This window comes from Scyliorhinus torazame, chromosome 4 (genome assembly GCF_047496885.1).
Source record: "Scyliorhinus torazame isolate Kashiwa2021f chromosome 4, sScyTor2.1, whole genome shotgun sequence".
Taxonomy (NCBI): domain Eukaryota; kingdom Metazoa; phylum Chordata; class Chondrichthyes; order Carcharhiniformes; family Scyliorhinidae; genus Scyliorhinus; species Scyliorhinus torazame.
The window spans coordinates 142,958,901-142,979,758 of record NC_092710.1 but is presented as its reverse complement, the minus strand read 5'-3'; the positions used below and the strand labels follow the sequence as shown (position 1 = coordinate 142,979,758).

At 44.7% G+C, this 20,858-nt stretch overlaps 1 protein-coding gene across 10 annotated transcripts in view; it reads right to left on the bottom strand.

The window, feature by feature from the left end:
* Positions 1-20,858, bottom strand: part of LOC140410513 (doublecortin domain-containing protein 2) — a 254,897-nt gene that overhangs the window by 203,933 nt on the left and 30,106 nt on the right. For 9 of the 10 annotated variants that reach the window (XM_072498707.1, XM_072498700.1, XM_072498702.1 and 6 more), the window contains 2 exons: positions 18,736-18,784; positions 2,584-2,660 (listed from right to left, as the gene is read on the bottom strand). The exons of the other annotated variant lie outside the window; for it this stretch is intronic. In XM_072498707.1, the coding sequence (XP_072354808.1) occupies positions 2,584-2,660; positions 18,736-18,784 (126 nt within the window). The remainder of the gene's footprint in view (positions 1-2,583; positions 2,661-18,735; positions 18,785-20,858) is intronic. 10 annotated transcript variants of the gene reach the window in all.

Here is a 20,858-nt window from a genome sequence, read left to right as displayed (position 1 = left end):
GACTTCGTACGCACCTAAGTATGGTTTTTCCAGACATAGATGCGAAAGTGCACCACAATCAGGAGCAGAAATGGTGTTGCCCAATCCGACGATGACTGCCCAGGCACTTTATACCAGCTGACTCGGTGTTTATTCAAAACATTGCTACCAGTGCCCAGTGGGTCTCCGGCATTATCCTCTGCCAAACAGGATCGGTTTCTTGCCAGCTGGAAGCCCAAGGTCGGATCATGCGAAAGCACCTTGATCACATTTGATCTAGGCAACCACTTCTTCGGAACCTTCTTCGTCCTTGGAATAATCTTCTCGAACCGCATTTGCTGCCTGATCAGGCTGCGGCGGAGCCCCAAGAGAGTCATGATTGAGGTCATGATTGAGGTCGTTGACTCGGACTCGGAGATGAAAACACAGGAAGTCTCCGATGGGGAGCCTTTGGAGCTACAGCCTCAGGAATTGCAACCACAGAGACATTTGTGACGGAAGCAGCTTCACCTTTTAGATACATGCCAGTCGACATGGCACCTCGGATGCATGACATCCAGCCAGACGTCAAGAGAGTCCGGCGCTCTCCTTCACCACAGTCTTCAGAGACTTTTTCAGACGTTTGGGGTGGGAGGGATGTTATAACCTGCACGGATCTTATGGGGTGGGAATAAGGAGACAGGGGACCTCTAACAATGTCTGGCTGTGTACAAATAGAGCTGGCCAGTAAGGAAGACCCAGTATGGAGCTACTGGAGCTGTGTATGATAGTAGTTGTACAATAAAGTAAGTTTTAATTTCTACAAAACCCGGTGTGGACTCTTTGTACCTTATAAAAATTACATTAACCAACAATCATTGACCATTTCCCAAGATTGCTTGAACTTTGTTTTGCATAGCGTGTTTTCTGCTCACTGTTCATTGGGGGTAATTCTGTCTTTCGATAATGATGTAAAAGGACCAATATCAGTTCAACTACACAGTATCCATCTCTCTCGAGTTTCACATGGCCCAACATCAGAATCAGCCCTAGTGCCTGATGTTTCTGTGAATACCATAAAACATTTTTTTTTAAATTTAGGAGTACCCAATTCATCTTTTTCCAATTAAGGGGCAATTTAGCGTGGCCAATCCACCTACCCTGCACATCTTTGGATTGTGGGGCGGAACCAATGGAAACACGGGGAGAATGTGCAAACTCCACACGGACAGTGACCCAGAGCCGGGATCGAACCTGGGACCTCGGCGCCGTGAGGCTGCAGGGCTAACCCACTGCACCACCGTGCTGCCCGAATACCATAAAACACGACAGGACGCTAGAGATTTAATCACATGATACACCAATAATATCTAACGTAGCTATGATGAAATAGATTTCACAATTAATTTGGCTTATATCTCGGGGGATATATATCCATCTCTATTTGCTTTTAAATCCATCAAACAAAGCAAAAGAAACTGCAGGCAGAACACAAATTAAAGTGAATTGGATCCATTAAGCAGCTTTATACACAGGAAATCACTTGTTTGAGTAAAACACAGCTGCCGCTTTTCTTTGATGTTACATCATTAAAATATTTATGAATTCACACCGCTGAGTATTGACAACAGTGTTGTATTTCCAGGCTTAAGATGACCCACACCACATCTGTTGTCTCTCCTTTTAATCAAGCGGCTATTTTGTTTTAAAACAGCCGAGTTTTCTCTCACAGACGTCATAGAGTCAGAAAGTTTTACAGCACAGAAAGAGGCTCTTCAGCCCATCGTGTCTGTGCCGGCCACCAAACACCTACCTATTCTAAGGCATGAGGGCAGCACGGTAGTAGAGTGGTTAGCACAGTTGCTTCACAACTCCAGGGTCCCAGGCTCGATTCCCAGCTTGGGTCACTGTCTGTGCGGAGTCTGCACGTTCTCCCCCTGTCTGCTTGGGTTTCCTCCCACAGTCCAAAGATGTGCAGGTTAGGTGGATCAGCCATGCTAAATTGCCCTTAATGTCCAAAAAGGTTACGTGAGGTTACTGGATTACGGGGATAGGTAAAGTGCTCTTTCCAAGGGCCGGTGCAGATGTGATGGGCCGAATGACCTCCTTCAGCACTGTAAATTCTATGAATTTCATTTTCTAGCACTTAGTCTGTAGCCTTGAATGCTATGAAGTTTCAAGTACTCATCTAAATGCTTCTTAAGTGTTGTGAGGGTCCTGCCTCTACCACCCTTGCAGGCAGCGAGTTCCAGATTCTAACTACCCTCTGGTTGAAAAAGTTTTTCCTCTAAATCTCCTGTCCATTACCTTAAATCTATGCCCCCTGGTTATTGACCCCTCTGCCAAAGGGAAAAGTTTCTTCCTGCCTACCCTATCTATAATCCCTCATAATTGTGTACATCTCAATGAAGTCCCCCCCCCCCCCCACCACACACACACACACAGCCTTCTCTGCTCTAAGGAAAACAACCCCAGCCTAACCAATCTCCCTTTATAGCTGAAATGCTCCAGCCCAAGCAACACTGTGCTTGATTCTGTAAACAGAGTGGGAAAAAACTGCCCTGCGCCGTACCAAGAACTTTGTATAGAAAAGGGTAAATATTCCAAATAAAAAAGCATACTGACTTGATAGTACATGGTTCATAGTTGTACTTCCTCCATCTTGCAGAAACAACAATGCGGCTGTGAACAACTGGTCGAATCTGAAACAAAAATGCAAGGATAATGTATTTTGTTCTATCCTATTGCAGAAAACTGTGTGACTATGTTAACTAGTGTAAAGCTCGAGCAGTTAGTCTGATTTCTTGCAACTTTATTCCAGTTCGCCTCATTGGATTATAATAAATTGGTGCCAGTAAAAGAGAACTTATTAATTTTCATCTCTACCCAATACAGAAAGACAGGGGACTGCATTCTCCGTTTTTGGGTCTATGTCCCCACGCCAATGTAAAAACTGTGGTCATTTACGCCAGGAAAACTGGAGTCAAAAAGCCACAGAGTCACAGTCCTGCACCTCCTGGGCAGAGGCCGCGCATGCGCACGGCGGCGGCCTCCAGCGGCCGCGCCGTGCTCCATGGTGGACTCAGCCAGCGGACATGGACCCCCGAAATAGTGCCCCACATCGGCCGCTCGCCCATCCTGGACGGCCCGCACACATAGTCCCCCAGTCCCGAACGAGGCCCCTCCTGCCTTCCGATCGGCCCTCTTCCGACTGTAGCGGCCAAGGACTGAGTCCGCAGGCACCACAGTATCACAGCTGGTGTGACCATGAGTTGTCCACGATGCCGGGAATTCGGCAGGTCAGGTACGGAAAATAGCCAGGCGGGCCTCAGGCTATGGCCTGAGTTGGTGGATAATCAGCATACTCCCCGACTACGCCGATTTTCGGGGGGGATCGCGGAACCGGCGCCGGTCCCGATTTCGTGCGGGAAACCAGATTCTCCGCCCCATCGCCGAACGCGATTCCAACTTCGGTATGCGGAGAATCCAGCCCAGGATATCCAGTAAACCTTTGGTCTTGTTTTTAAAATCTTATCTTATAAAGCAATAATCATATCAAAGCCAGCAATACTCATGTAGTAACAAAACTAAGGCAACTGATGTCCTGAGTGGACATTAAGGATTCTTCCCTGAGGTAAGTTAATTTGCGAACCAGGGGCGAAATTCTCCCCCAACGGCGCGATGTCCGCCGACTGGCGCCAAAAACGGCGCCAATCAGACGGGCATCGCGCCGGCCCAAAGGTGCGGAATGCTCCGCATCTTTGGGGGCCGAGCCCCAACATTGAGGGGCTAGGCCGGCGCCGGAGGGATTTCCGCCCCGCCAGCTGGCGGAAATGGCGTTTGTTGCCCCGCCAGCTGGCGGAAATGGCGTTTGGTGCCCCACCAGCTGGCTCAGAAATGCGGCGCATGCACGGGAGCGTCAGCGGCCGCCGACAGTTTCCCGCGCATGCTCAGTGGGGAGAGTCTCTTCCGCCTCCGCCATGGTGGAGGCCATGGTGGAGGCCGTGGCGGAGGCGGAAGGGAAAGAGTGCCCCCACAGCACAGGCCCGCCCGCGGATCGGTGGGCCCCGATCGCGGGCCAGGCCACCGTGGGTGCACCCCCAGAGGTCAGATCGCCCCGCGCCCCCCCCCCAGGACCCCGGAGCCCGCTCATGCCGCCTGGTCCCGCCGGTAAATACCAGCTTTGATTTACGCCGGCAGGACATGCAATTTCTGGGCGGGACTTCGGCCCATCCGGGCCGGAGAATTCAGCGGGGGGTCCCGCCAACCGGCGCGGCCCGATTCCCGCCCCGCCCAATCGCCGGTACCGGAGACTTCGGCGGGGGCGGGGGCGGGATTCACGGCGGCCAACGGCCATTCTCCGACCCGGCGGGGGGTTGGAGAATGACGCCCCAGATGTTCATGCTGTAAATTTTTACATGTACCATCTCACTCACTTTTGGCTTTTTTATGGTAAATCAGAAGGTTTTGTACCCAAGACACCAGAAATTTTTGAACATTGATAACATTGAAATATAACCATCAAATTAGGTCTAAATTGAAATCCGACCAATAAATCCCATCCTATATCGCCACTCTCTCACTGTCACTGGGTCAAAATCCTGGAATTCCCTTCCTAACTGAGCTTTAAATGTACCTGGCTTACATGGACTGCAGTGGTTCAAGGCTGTGGCTCATCACCACTTTCTCAAGGGCAGTTAGGGATGGGCAATAAATGCTGGTCTAGCCAGCGACACCCGCATCCTATGAAAGAATTTTTAAAATGTAGCATATGAGAAATGGCTCAAATCCAGCAGGTGTAACGTCAAAACATCTGGGACATTCTACCAGTCTACAAACTGTCAGAAATAATAAAAGACCTACGGAAGCAGCAACCACCATGTCACAAGAAGGTGTTAATGATAATATATGAGGCATAAATGCATTAAAATATTCTTGCTGATCTTATAATTAATTCAGGTACCTCATTATTCTCTGGATATAAGCAGAAATGCACCTTAGCATTGTATCCTTCATCTGAATTCATGGGGCTAGATTCTATGCCATGTGCTCTGTTTTTGATCTTTCCTCAAAAAAAAGGGGCAGCACGGTAGCCTTGTGGATAGCACAATTGCTTCACAGCTCCAGGGTCCCAGGTTCGATTCCGGCTTGGGTCACTGTCTGTGCAGAGTCTGCACATCCTCCCCGTGTGTGCGTGGGTTTCCTCCGGGTGCTCCGGTTTCCTCCCACAGTCCAAAGATGTGCAGGGTAGGTGGATTGGCCATGATAAATTGCTCTTAGTGTCCAAAATTGCCCTTAGTGTTGGGTGGGGTTACTGGGTTATGGGGATAGGGTGGATGTGTTGACTTTGGGTAGGGTGCTCTTTCCAAGAGCCGGTGCAGACTCGATGGGCCGAATGGCCTCCTTCTGCACTGTAAATTCTATGATAATCTATGATAAACTTCAGGGGTGAGCTCACCTCCGCTGAGCAGGCTCGCCCTGCTTTATTGTTATGGGCAATGAATCATTAATTCGAACAAGGCACGTCTTCCCTCCATCTCAGCAAGACGTCCTGCCTTATAGAGCTGCTGGCCAATCAGAGGCCACCAGCTCTGCAAACCAACAGCATCAAGCAGCAGCACTGCCTGTAGACCAAGGAGGTGGCATTCAGTGATGGACCCGGTAAGTCTAAGATGCCAATGAGGGGGTGGTGGGGGGTCCTGGGGAGACAGAATTGTACCATTTCTCATTGCTGAACTGGAAATTACACTTTGCAAAAATGTGCTGATAACTGAGATAGGTTCTAACTCCAGGTTTCCTGCCAGCCAACAAAAGGAAATGGACAGAAACTATGAGCCATAATTTCCTCGGAGTAGCCATCAGAGGCAGATGGCTACTCCGTACTGACTTAACTGAGCTAAAATTCTTAAACAGCTTCTCGCTCGACCTTCCTGACTGAAGTCAAGTGAGACCCAGGCAGCACCCCAGCTCCAGTTTCGAAGTCCAAAAGAAGCAGAGAGAAGGAGGAGAGGCTTCCTTTTCTAGGTCTTAAAGCAGATGATTTGAAATGTCCAATTGAAAATAACTGGTCAAAGAGCAGAAAGTGTCTGTGGTAAGTGAATGGGATGTGGTGGTGGGTATTCGGACATGGACGGGAAGTCGAGCTTTGAAGGGAGTCAGGTTGGGGGAGCGGGGCCTTGCCGCTCGTTGGTAGGAGTCAGGTCAGGTCAGGTTGGGGACCATGTTGGGGGTTACATGGGTGTCAGGTCTGATCGGGGTAGGTGTGGTCGGGTCAGAGAGGGGGGTCAGGAGTTAGGTCGAGGGGGAATCAGGGAATCTCGTGCAGAAGTGGAAGGTGGGGTGTTGGGAATACCATGGGGGGTGTTTAGTTAGGGGGGGTTGCCTTGGGAGGTCGGGAGAATGAGAGTTGGTATTTAAAATAATTATGCTGAAGTTAGAAAAAAATGTTTTAAGGTGCTTAAAAGTTTTAGTGTAGTTAAATGGGTATGGAGTGGCAATCTGATGCTGATTGCCACTCTGAGGAACTTATGGCTCAATGATGTTAATATTCTTTCGGTCTGAAGTACAGGCCCATCTGGCTAGCATTGGCTCTCTCAGTTCAGTGAGTTATCGCCTAGACCAACACAAAACTGCAACTCCCTCCATTAGTTCTCAAACTGAACTGCATGCTTCGGTCAGTAAATTCGCACAAATAAATTAAACAAAAGAACCTTCCAATGAAAGATTCACCCTGATTCAGGATCGTTATGGCAGCGTGGTATGCTTGGGGATAGTTCAAACAGAAATGCAAACAAGTTATTTTGCCTTCAACGCAACTCTTTGAATAGTTTATTGTGCTGCTGGAGTTTTATAACCTTCTTCTCCCAGAATTACTGACCCGAGTAAGGAACTTTCTTGTTTACAACTTGGTTTTACCTTCTTTTGATCTGGAAACTACATACATAATTTAAATATTTTACAGAGGTCAGTGTAGACCTTCTGGCTCCATTATAACATGGATCATTACAGGATGGGAAATTAATTGTTCAAGTTTTATACTTCTACTGACCATGCAAGATAAATGTAAGTTAGCTTTAACTGTAATGAACTCCAGCTTGTTTGAAGTGCATTCACTGGAGATGTCTACCAATTTCTTAACCAGATATCCCCATTTATCTAGTTAAAAACTTTAATTCCCCAAAACTAACAGTTATGACATATCAATTATGAACGAGATATTCACAACAGTAGTTTGAAAGTGTAGTCATTGTTGTAATTGTGATGAATGTAGAAATTGTTATATATTATATTTTATATTCTGTTGCAGCAATGTTATTAAAAACCCATGTTTAAAATACATACAGGCAGTATATCTGCTAAAGCAAATAAGGAGGCGTAAAAAGGCAGATCATGATTCATTCCAACCACTTACTTGATTACAAATAAAAATTTGATGGAATACTGTTACAATTGCTGGAGATTCCCTGGGGAGTAGATAATTGATGACGGATTGCTAATTAGTCCTAGCTAGTCATGAGACAACTTACTGGGATACAGATGATGTAATTAATGGGAGGAGCCAGATCTGTCTGTAGTTTTGCAGTCTGCTAGAATATTTTAAGTTGAACAGCAGTTTTGCCTAATGCTGCTAGGTTGAGCAGAAGTGTATTGGTTCTGCTCCTGAAATGGTCTCTCTCTCTCTTTACACAACTAAGAAAGTAATCTGTCTGTTCACTTTATTTATAAATGGCATTTGAAATGTATTGCTTTGCTTAATTGGAGTTAGTGGCAGGAATAGACAGTAAATTTAAGTTTCTCCTTGTGCTTAAGAACTATTTAACTGATAATTGTGAAGCTATTTCATTAATGTGGTTATTTCCGTATTTAAATTAAAGTTTATTTTAACATAAAATATACCTATTGGGCAGAGTCGTCCCACTCCTGGGGTGAAGTATAATTTTCTCACAGTTTTACAAATTTTTTAAAAATTGTTTGGGGTTCTTGTCCGAAATCTTAATTAATGTTGGGATCTGGTCTGGAAATCTACCATAATGTAGGAAACATAGTAGTCATACTGCACACAACAAGCTCCCACAAACATCAATGATATAACAAGCAGGTGGCCTGCCTGAGTGATGTTGGCTGGGGATAAATATTGCCCAGAACACCGAGAATAGCTCCCCTACTCTTCTTTGAAATCATACCAGAAGATTTCCAATGTCCATTTGAAAGGCCCGATAATGGCTCAGCTTAATGTGTTCCCCAACCTTGAAATGAAGATAAACAAGTCAGCATCTGATCATTTCTAGACATGAACCTTGAATTCCCAGACACTTGAAGAGAATGAAGATGAAGGTCTGTCCAGTAGCTATTAATTTAATATTCATTACAAAGTTTATCTACTATTCTGCTTCTTTCAACCAGTTTATCTTAATAATGAAGTATAGTGTTCTTTCCACTTGCAATAACTGCTGAAAAATGCCAACAAATCTTAATCTTCTAATGTGTGAAGTTTTAAAATGACAGAAAGATATATATTGCAGGAAAATAGCTCTATATTTTGTTAACATTGCATATGTGTGGGCAGAAGTGGCCAGAATTAATAGTGCCACTTAAAATATGAAATAAGAGATGCATCATGTCCAATAAAACTGATTAGAAAAGCACTGCTGTGGCTTTTTCAAACAGAAAATATTACAGAGCAATCCCAAGGCTTCTCCATTCTGAGTTCTTAATATATTCTAAACTCACACCACCCTCCTCACATCCCTTCTAAACCTCCTGCCCCTTACCTTAAATCCATGCCCCCTGGTCATTGACCCCTCCAGCAAGGGGAACATAGAACATGGAACATAGAACGATACAGCGCAGTACAGGCCCTTTGGCCCACGATGTTGCACCAAAACAAAAGCCATCTAACCTACACTATGCCCTTATCATCCATATGTTTATCCAATAAACTTTTAAATGCCCTCAATGTTGGCGAATTCACTACTGTTATAGACGGGCAGGAAAAGGTGGTTCCTGTCTATTCTATCTATGACCTTCATAATTTTATACATCTCAATCATGCCCCTCCACAGACTCCTCTGCTCCAAGAAAAGCAATCCAAGTCTATCCAATCTGTTTCCATAGCTAATACACTCCAGCCCAGGCAACATCTTGGTAAATCTCCTCTGCACGCATTTTAATGCTATCGCATTCCTCCTAAATTGTGGGTTCCAGTACTGCACACAATACTCTAGCTGTGCCTCAACCATTGTTTTATACAGTTCCAGCATAACCTCTCTGCTCTTAAAGTCTATGCCTCGGCTAATAAAGGCAAGTATACTATATGCCTTCTTAACCACTGTATCCACCTGCTCTGTTACCTTAAGGGACAAGTGTACATGCACACCAAGGTCCCTCTGATCGTCGGTGCTTCCCAGGTTCCTGCCTTTTGTAATGTATTCCCTTGCTTTGTTTGTCCTGCCCAAGTGCATGACTTCACACTTAACCGGATTGAAATTCCATTTGCCACTCATTAGCCCATCTGACCAGCCCGTCTATATCCTCCTGTAATCAAAGGCTATCCTCCACAATATTTACCATCCCATCAATTTTTGTATCATCCGTAAACTTACTGATCAACCCTCTTACATTCATATTTAAATCATTTATATAAACCACAAACAACAGGAGCAACAACATTAATCCCTGGGGGACCCCACTGGACACAGGCTTCCAGTTGGAAAAATACCCCCCGATTATTATTATTGGAACCAGGGTGGTGACACACCCTAGCTGGCCTGGGGGGAGAGTGTTGCCCATCTTCACTCAGCGGTCTGCGTGGTGAGGATGCTGCATAGGATGTCGGGTGTGTGGGACAGGGGTTGATGCCAGGGCCACGGTGGTGGAGGTGACCTGAGGAGCTCTTCCTACACTGCTGCCAGGCCCTGGGCAGTGGGATCCACACGCACACCTGCGCTCAGGCCCAGTTGGCACGTGCGGGCGCCTTCCCACCCCAGGGAACAGGGTGTCCCGCCTCTCCTCCACGGCATCTAGCAGTGTCTCCAGCTCTGCGTTGGCCAATCTCGGGGCCGTCCTCTGGGGTGGTATCTTCTTGGCTGGAATGAGAGTGTGGGGGGAGTGCAGTGCTTATATGCAACTCTAGCTTGTCAGGCTCTCCAGTGCCAATCCCGACCACAGTGAATCCAATGGCGGCATCTGTTGGAATCGCACTAGTATGCTTGGCACTGGTGCTGGGCTATTAGCATGTCCTGAATAAGTCTAGGACCGGCGCCACTATTGGGGCCATAGAACGCCCACGATTCAGTCCCAGCGTCAGCACTTAGTCTCTGAAGTGGAGAATCTCTCCCAGTAGCTTTTAGGTATGAGAATGATTAAGTAAGATAGCAAGGAGCAGAATCAAATATTAATGTTTCCATTTGTAGCAAAAGATTAAAGTAAAAGATAAAATGTAATGAGCTGAGACAATACGAATTAAATTAAATATATTCACTCACCAAGAACACTAACACACACCATATGAGGTTGTAGTTTTTGAATATATTGTTGGATATTTCCCAAGTTTAGAGAGATAATCAATACTATGTTAGACTATAATGGCTTTTCAATTCTGTTAGTCATCACTGTTATTCAGCATGGGGAGGGCGAGGCAGTGCAGAAGGAGGTCATTCAGCCCACCGAGTCTGCACCAACACGCCAAAAGAGCATCCCACCCAGGTCCACTCCCCTGCTTTATCTTCATAACCCCACCTAACCTGCACATCTTTGGACTGTTGGCGGAAACAGGAGCACCCAAAGGAAATCAACGCAGACACGGGGAGAATGTGCAGACTCCGCACAGACAGTCACCCGAGGCCGGCATTGAACTTGGGTTCCTGGCACTGTGAGGCAGCTGTGCTAATCACTGTGCCGTCTTACTGCCACTAGTGCCCTTTAGGGAAGGAATCTTGCCATCCTTACCTGGTCTGGCCTATATGTGACTCCAGACCCACAGAAATGTGGTTGAATCTAAAATGCCATTTGAAATAGCCTAGCATGCCAATCAGTTTAAGGGCAATTAGGGATGGGCAATAAATGTAAAAACTGTATAAAAATATTTAATCAATATAATTGTGTTGTTAAGCACAGCTCATGTCTTTGGGTTGAAAGTATGCTTTAAAGTAAATAATAATCTAAACTTTGAAACAGTAATGGAATCTGAACCTAAACTCTCATCCAGCTCTAGACAGTGCAATTGTAGATTATAACTGGATATGGTCAGAACTGTTGCAATGATACATTGTGTACAATGAGAACTATTAATCATTAGTTGCATCTGTTGGTGTAATCACTTAGATTGTTTTTTAAAAGAAAAAGAAATAGCTATAAATCTGCAAAGACACTGTTTTAAAATGTCTCCAGAACTTAACTGACCTACAAATTGGCCAAGTTTCTGGACCAATCCAAAAACGGATGACTAGGGCACATGTCTGGGCAGTTCACCTGATGGATTTCCATGACATTGTCTGATCTTTCTGCAAAATCTAAGGACTACTGCGAGGCTACTAGGCTTCAGAACTCCAAAAACTGCCAGGAGCAAAGAAGGACTAACAAATTTCAAAATGCAAGGAGGGTGCTAAGGACACCTTTCTGCTTCTATGGCATCTTGCCAGCTATGACAATGGGAGATTGAAGCTCCTCCATTGTGTGTCGATAACTGTCACATGGTCAAAACACCACATGTGAAAAGCTATAATTATATGTTTGTCTACAGGTTAACAGCAAGAAAGGAGTCTACAGAAAGGAACATACAGAAGAAGCACTGCAAAATGTAACATCATCTCTCTCTCTCACACTGCTATTTTCACATTCAGACCCTGTTACATCACAGAGATGGAGAACTTCAATCGAAAGACTATTCAGCTGTCATTGCATCCACTTTGGAAAAAGATGGATTACAGTTTAAAAAAGACTGTTTCCAGAAGAATAACCTACTTACATCAGCTGGAACCCCTGGAATATCAAGACCACGAAAGGAACATTAGAATGTATATATTTATACACATTAACTCTTTCAAATTCCACTTCCTCCATTCTGTAACAGGTTCTGTTTTTTTAAATAAATTTAGAATACCCAATTATATTTTTCCCAATTAAAGGGCAATTTAGCGTGGCCAATTCACCTACCCTGCACATCTTTGGGTTGGGGGTGCAACCCACGCAGACAATAGGGAGAATGTGCAAACTCCACAAGGACAGTGACCCAGGGCTGGGATTTGAACCCAGGTCCTCAGCACCGTAGTCCCAGTGCTAACCACTGCGCCACATGCCGCCCTCAGGCTCTGTTTTGCACGTTAGTGTGTGTGTGTGTAAGTCATGGGATTCGGGACACGTTTGTACCTTTGAATAAGTCATATACTTTAACTTGACTGAGTTTATTCACCCCTCTGGACTTAGTCGTAACAGAGCACATAAAAAAAACACTTCAAAAACAATATTGGAATGCTGATGATTTAAATAGCTATGCTACAAAACATGCATTGGAAATATATATTTGGGTGAATACCCTGACCTTTAAATCTTTACTGACATTATAATAAGACTTTTGTATGTTGGTAGTGGTAGTCTGCCATTTTTGGCAATTGAACAATAACCTCACTATCAAGCACATGTGGCAAGATAAGTTAGCTCACCACCACAACTTTGACAGCTTCAAGAGGTTAAGTTCTTGTTGGACCCAGAACAGAGTTCAGTGATACAGAAAGCAAGCACCTCTTCCTGTTAATGCTCCAACAGGGACTAGAAGCACATAAATGCAGGTAAATAGAAAAGGAGGGAAATGTTGGACTTTGGAATCCGGGGGGGGGGCAACGTTAAATGAGCTCACACCCAACTATCCGACAGTTCTCAGCGATGTGAAACCACCGACAAAAAAATGCTTCGGGCTACACAAGTGCCAAAGCGATAATAGGATCAAGGACACCTTGATAGCTTGTTTCACATTTTCACCTTTGATTGTCTCCACACAGCTTCCAGCATTGGCAACACCAAACATTTCTCCTAAAATAAACTTCCATTGATGGACTGTGCATGACATTCTGTTTAAGTAGCTTGTTATTCGGCACGGACACAGTTTTCTGATAACATCTACAGACTTCAAATTGACTTTATCCTGGGCTTTTTGAAGCCTTACCTACGCAATCTATGGGGCTGGTTTAGCACAGGGCTAAATTGCTGGCTTTTAAAGCAGACCAAGGCAGGCCAGCAGTACGGTTCAATTCCCGTACAAGCCTCCCCGAACAGGCGTCGGAAAGTGGCGACTAGGGGCTTTTCACAGTAACTTCAGTTGAAGCCTACTTGTGACAATAAGCGATTTTCATTTTCATTTCATTTTTCAATCAAAATAGTTTCCTTCCCCAGCTGGAATGCATTGCTTTTTGCTCCGTCTCGATGAAAATATTTCTCCCCCTCCTCTACTGCCGGAGAGGAACAACAATACCTCAGGTTACAAATATACCAATCACTAAAAGTTGCACCACAGGTTAACAAAAACTAAAAGTTGCACCACAGGTTAACAAGGTCATAAAAAAAAATAAAACTAAGCACTAGGCTTTATTTATAGAGGGTTATCATTGAAAAGTAGGGAGGTCATGCTGAACCTACATCGAACCCTGATTAGATTGTGATTAAAGTACTGAGTGCAATTGTGATTGTCACATCATAAAAAGATATTGAGGCACTGGAGAGGGTGCAGAGAGGATTTACAAGGATGATACCAGAATTACTTGGATATGCATGTCAAGAAAGTGTTAGGAAATAGAGATAGTTTAAGTAGTCAATATTTGTACTGTATGTGCTAGAAATAAGGGACAGTTTTAAGCTTAAGCTTAATTTGTATTTCTGAAATTATGTGCTAAGGGTTAAAACTTCAGTTTAAATTTTTGTTGAACAAAGGTGCCTACAAGTCTATAGTTTAGTTTCACTTTAAATGTTGCCTGCATTGTAATTGAGGTTTTATGACGTAAAAGCAATTATAGGCTTTTTAAAAAATGAAGCTGTTGCTTAGCAACCAGAGGGCCACGCTGAAAAACAGAAGCATTTGAGTTCAGTTGGAAACAGGTAACCCATAAGCAAGAAGCTTTCCACAGAAACTTCCAGCATAGGTAGGACAATACAAAGGAACAGAGGCTAAATGGTCTGAAATCAGGGAATGAGAGTTGCAGGACGTTTAAGGAACAAACGGTAGAAATTTGGAAAAAGGATTCTGTTCAGTGAAGTCAGAAGCAGATCAAGGCTCCCATAAAAGACCGGGCTGCAAGATACAGATCTGCAGACATCAGCTAGTGAGAGCCAGGCATCTGAGATGGTCCTAATGTTGGTGACACCTCAATACAGTTTGTGAAGCAGTGGCATTCTGTTGGCATGGCTGGGTATCTGAAAGATTCTGCGATAGCTTAAATGCACGTGTGGTCAAGGGAGAGGAATACTGGAAGGAGAGGTTGAAACGCTGGGTGTGGATCTTTGATGATGTCCAAGCAAAAGCATTGTTTTGGAGAAGATTCCAAAATGTGTCTTTCGAGAATGGAGTTTGGGGACCTTTGTGTGAAAGTCAGAGTTCCGATGAGAGCAATTGGCTCACAGTGTAACAAGAATCTGGCAGGTTTGATGAGAAACCCACAAAAGTTGTTTTGGGTGGCGTCTGTCACTTGATTTCAGGGTGTGGTGTATCTGACCACATTTCGCCTGTTGGTTTACTTGGACTGTGCACCTACTAAAAACATTAGAGTATAAAACCTATTTTGTACTCGTGTTATCCTTATAAATCTGTTTATATATATAAAGGTATAGAGGGGATGATGTAGTACAGTATTATAGTTAATCTTTTCTTGTTTTGTTAAAAGTTAATCAGCATTCCTGTGACTCTCTTCATCAATGTCTCAAAACAAAAAATTAAAAGATACCCAGCCGAATTCTCTATCGGCGTAACCTCCGGACTGCTGGCAGCGCACCCATGACCTTGGGTTTCCCAAAGGTGTGGGGTGGCCGCAATGGGAAACCCCATTGGCCAGCTGCAGGAATGGAGAGTCACGCTGCCCGTGGGAACGCACCACACAGGAAAACGCAGCTAGCAGACCGGAGAATCCCGCCCACAATCTATCGAGCCGGGGCTTCCTCTTATGGCAGAGAGCATAACTAGAACCCATAAATATAGATAATCACCAAGAAATCCAACAGGGAATTCAGAATAAATTCTCTATCGCAGGGAGTGGTTAAAATAAACAGTATAGATAGGGGAAGCTAGACAAGCATACGAGGGGGAAGAGAAACAGAGAGCTAATAATGGTAGATTTAGATGAAGAAAGATGGGAGGTGGCTTGGGTGGAGCATAAATGTCAACATGGTTGGCCTGTTTCCGTACTGTATATCTAATGTCAAACAACTAATATATCATTTTCCAGTCAAAAAATAGTGGGGAAGTAATCTGCTTTCAAGCCCCTTACAACACAATTTGGCATCTGATGTTCCTTTGAGAAGTACTTAGTCAGTCAGGACCCCCTCATGACAACAGAGGCATGATCAGAAATTTGCCAGGTAGGAATCATGGGACGAATTCGCCATTTCTGTGACGAAGTGCTGCACCTGGACCGATTCCGCTACCATTGAGGGGCTAACACTGGTGCCGCGTGGAAACACAGTCGATCCCCATGAAAAGCGGTGCAGGATTGGCCGGGTCCGTGATTGACACTTGGGAGGTTGACAAACTGCAGCCACTCTCTCCCCACACAACACTTCACGAAGCCAAAAAGATGGCGCTGGTTGTGCTGGAGCATGCCCATACAGCTGATGGGTCAGCTAGGGCCAGAGGGCACCCGGAGGAGACACCTATATGACCCCTGGCACTAGATATAAAGTGAGCTGTTAGCGGTGTGCACAGCTGCATGCTGACTTGCTGGCCGCGGCAATGGTGCTCCGTGTCCGTCCACCCTGACCCCACAGCCCACCTCCTGACCATCACCCACTACTCCCCTTGGCAATGACAGAAGCCTCCCCAGCCAGTGGCCCAACTGTCAACAAACTATGCCGATATTGGGCACTGTCCATATTACCCTCTCTCTTCCTCAGCAGCCACCACGCCAGGTTCATGATGTTTGAAAGCACATGTGAACCATGCCGTCAGGAACTCGGCCTATCGGAGGCGAAGAATCGAGGGTGGATCCACTAATGATATGCAAACGGTGTGTAAAGTACACGCTGAGTAAAATGCAATGACGCTGTTTTTGAGGTGATGAAGAATCAAGATTTGGCGTCAAACTGGCGTCTGCTGCGATTTTGGCATCGGAAGCCACTCCGATCACACTCCCCGATTTTGCCATCGGTAAGCGGAGAATCCCGCCCCATATCTATAATGATGGAGATTAACACGCTCAAACGCTGTGAAACTGGAGACCTTCCCGATGTTCTGGTGGTTGATTGGTAGGGCAAATAATTGGATAATAATATGAAATTTGTATAGTTAAAGGGAGATTTAATAAAGATGTAGGGTTTTGGTTGAGTAAATAGTGAGAAACTGATGTTTGAAAAGAGATTCAACAGTGAATCTGAAAAGGGCATTGGATAAATACTTGGAAAGAAAAGAACAATTGCACAGCTACGGGCAACAAACAGATAAGTGGGAACAGTTGCTCTTTTAAAGATCTAGCATACGCACAATGGGCCAAATGGCCTCCTTCTGTGCTGTATCATTCTATGATTCTGGTACTTTCTACATTTGTTACTTGGAATATGGTTTGCTACTGAAGGATCACAATTTTACATAAGAGTCCTAGAAGCAGAACAAACATTAGTTTCTGAGCACACTTTTGGATAACAAACCACTTGTTTATTATGAATGGTGTTTGTTCTACTGTAACTACCAGCTGCAGACTATTTATTACCTGCTTGGAGCTGCATAGAGCTCTCAAACATTAATTACATGGTTGACTTATACAACAACAACAATTTACATTTATTTTGCATTTTTAATGTTGGAAAACATCCCAAAGCACTACACAGAAGCATAATCGTACAATAATTTGGCACTGAGCCAATGAAGAAAGTGTTAGGAGGGGTGATTCGAACTTGATCAAGGAGGTAGATGTCAAGGAGACTCCAAAAGGTGGACAGCAGTGAAGAGATGGAAAGATTTAGGGGAAAAAATGACAGCATTTGAGGTACATTCAGCTGAAGCTATATGTTCCAACGGTGAGTGAAGACAATGTCGGTGACTAGAGTTGGAGCAATGTAGTGATCTTGGACTTTTGTAAATCTACAGGAGATTACAGAAGTAGGGAGGGACGAGGCTATGAAGAGATTTGAATATGAGCATGAGGATTGTAATTTTGAGATGTTGGTGGAGTGGGAGCTAATGTAGGTCAGCAAGTACTGGGGTAATGAATAGGTGGGGCTTGATCGATGTTCAGGTATGGGCAGCAGAGTTTTGAATTACCTCAAGGTGATGGAAGAAGGGAGACTGGCCAGTAGTGCATTGGTCTGGAGGTTACAAAAGGTCTGGGTTTAGTATTAGGACAGGGAGGAACCAGTAGAAACGTTTGACCAGATGGGCAAAGAGAAAGGAGGATGCAGAAGAATGGATAGTCTCAATCATATTGACAAGGAAATCCTTAAGTGTTGTTGGATGCGTGGTTGGTGGGGAAAGCAAGAGTGATATTAGAGAGATGATGGAAGAATAGAAGTGAGGGGTTATCTTTGCATACCATGATGATGCTGGAATAATTAAAGAACAACAAGACCCAATAACATTTTGATGTTGTTCGACCAGATCTGTGGTGAATGCCACTTTTCAAATAAGACATTAAAGTGAGTCCGCATCAGTCTTCGCAGTTGATTGTCAAACAACGTAGGCAGTACTTTGAAGAAGAGCAAGGAGTACTTCCCTGTGGCTGGATGATAATTATCCCTCAAGCAACAGCACTAAAATAGGTTATCTGGCCATTATCACATTGCTGTTGTTGGGGTTTTCCATTTGCAAATTAGCAAATTACAACCATAGAACCATAGAATTCCTACAGTGCATAAGGTGGCCTTTTGGCCCATTGATCCTGCACCGACCTTCTGAAATAACACCCTACCTAGGTATCTCCCCTGCCCCATCCCATAACCCCTCCTAACCTGCACATCTTCAGACATAACAGTGATTACGTTTCAAAAAAAGTATTTAAACAACTGTATTTTGCATTTTGAGGTGTCCTGATGGTTGGAAAGGTGCTACGTAAGAGCAAATCTTTCTTTTTTTTTAATTTTTACGTTAGGGGAGAGCCACCCCTAACGTTAGCAAAGGTTCAAAGAAAAAAGGTTAAGATGAAAGTTCCATGCCACTTTGGTGTAGATTTTCATCTTTAATGGAAGAAAACCAGGTGGATCCTGTTAATATGACAGAAACATATTCCTTTCTGTCCATTTTTCATTTATTCATGCTGCTGAGGCAATGCTTGAAGTCAGACAGTAAGAATGCAGATCTACCCATTTAAATTAGTTGTGGTTCTATCTGTGAGTGTCAAATTGAAGCTCACTCCTGGAGGTGGTCTCATGTACTATCAGTATGAGTCAATGAGTTCACACTCACACTACACAAAGCAGATTTTGTCAATGTGAAGACAAGACCATTTTGCATCAACATTGGCCTTTGCCCATACGACTAATACCAAGTTAATAGAAGGCTTACAAATACTGCATTGGAAATAAAGTTAGTGAACAAGAACAAACAAAGTGGAATACTGGAACAAGTAAATACCTGCTATGCAAAAGACTCACCATTTCATTTGTCTTTTTTTGTGGCTTCTTTGTTGTAATTTGCAAATAACTGAAGAAAAATAAAATTATTAATAAGATTAAACAGAATGGCAGATTTAATGAAGTTGAAACCAACAACAGTTATGAACCTATTTCACAAGTGTTGGTCATGTTTAAATATTATTGTGGAAAAAGATGTTATGCTTTCAATAATATTTACTTGGAATTTTTATTTGTTGTATTTCTGTCACTAAACATGTAAATTATAATGATTTCATTTTCTGAATTACTCCAGCCTTTTTATTCTGCAGTTTGCATTCACATAACCAGACCAACTGCACAATTAACCTATTTCCAGGAAATACCATCCAACAAAACATTCCAACACATTGTATTTTGACCAACAAAACAAGGTCATATATTTCCCTTAAACCTCCTTCATAAAATCTTTTTCATAAAATAGAGTTTGACAAAAATTTGCAGCAGCGCTGGCCCCGCATTTTGGGGGATGTTCAACGACTCACTATCAAAGGGGGCCCAAAGAGGACAAAGATCTATCAGAGTGTGGAGCAGACAGACCCGTCCCTTTCTTAAACACTGATGCAAAAGTCCTCGTGAAAGCACTGGCGAGGCGCCTGGAGAGCTGCCTGCCAGAAATGATTGTGGAAGATCAGACCGGGTTTGTCAAGGGCAGACAACTAACAGTGAAAATCTGAATGTAATAGTGATCCATCCTGGGAGAGGACATCAGAGGTGATCGTCTCCCTGGATACTGAGAAAGCCTTCGATTGAGTAGAATGGAGGTACTTGAAACGTTTGGGTTCACCTTGTGGGTGAAGCTCCTGTACAGTGCCCATCCGGCGAGCATACGAACGACACCAACGCCAAATGCTTTCTGCTGCACAGGGGAATGAGGCATAGCTGCCCGTTATCCCCACTCTTGTTCACACTGGCAGTTGAACCCCTGGCCATCGCCTTTAGATCAGCGGAGTGGTAGAGGGGCAGATGGGCATTCAGAGAGCGGACAGGGAGCATAGTGTCTCGCTCTAAGTGGATGACCTGCTCCTCTATATGTTGAACCCCCCAGCCAACATGGGAAAGATAACTGGACTCCTTAGGGAGCTCACTGCCTTCTCAGGTTACAAACTCAACTCGGGAAAGAGCGAAATCTTCCCCGTGAACTCTCGAGAGGGAAGGGTGGAGCTGGGAGAGCTACCGTTTAAAGTGACCCAAATCGGCAAGAACAAGACATTCCCGGTGAACTCGAAAGGGGGAGGGATAGATCTGGAGAGACTACCATTCAAACTATCCCAAGGGAGGGGGGGGGAAGAATCAGAGGATCACTAAGTCAACTCTGCAAAGAAGGAAAAACATGGGCGGTCTAATCTAGCCTTGCCAAATCTACAGTACTACCACTGGGCAGCCACAGCCGTGAGGGTAAGGGAATGGATACAAGAACCAAACATGCAATGGGTGAGACTGAAGGTGTCCTCCTGCAAAGGAACGACCCTCTAAGCCCTCGCCACGGCAGCGCTCCCATCCCCCCTATCAAAGTAGGCAGCCAGTCCAGTGGTGGTAGCCACATTGAAGGCGTGGAACTAAATGAGGCAGCATTTTCGGATCTAAACGAGATTTCCACCATGGCCCCCATCTGCGGTAATCACAAATTCCCACCAGCCATGCTAGACGCCACCTTTAAAAAATGGAGACAGGTTCGGGGGGGGGGGGGGGGACGCTAGCGGTTAGGGACCTTTTACATCGGGGACAGACTCCCAACCTTGGATGAGCTGACGGAGGATCTGGACCTGCTGATGGGACGGGACCTCCAAATTAAACACTTTCTCCGCAAGGAGATGGCAAAGTACCCCAAGGGTCCGAGAGACACTATACTAGAGGAACTAATCAACACGGATAGTAAAGAGGGGGGGAACTGTATAAACAAATACAAACAGTTGCTGGACAGGGCAAGTCTGCCACTGGATGAAGCTAGATGGAAATGGGAGGTTAATTGGGGACGGAAGTGAGTTGGGGATCCTGGAGTGGAGCACTGAGCACCTCCTCCTGCACAAGGCTAAGCCTCGTCCAGTTTAAAGTGGTGCACAGAGCCCACCTGACTAGAACCCGAATGAGCAGGTTCATCCCAG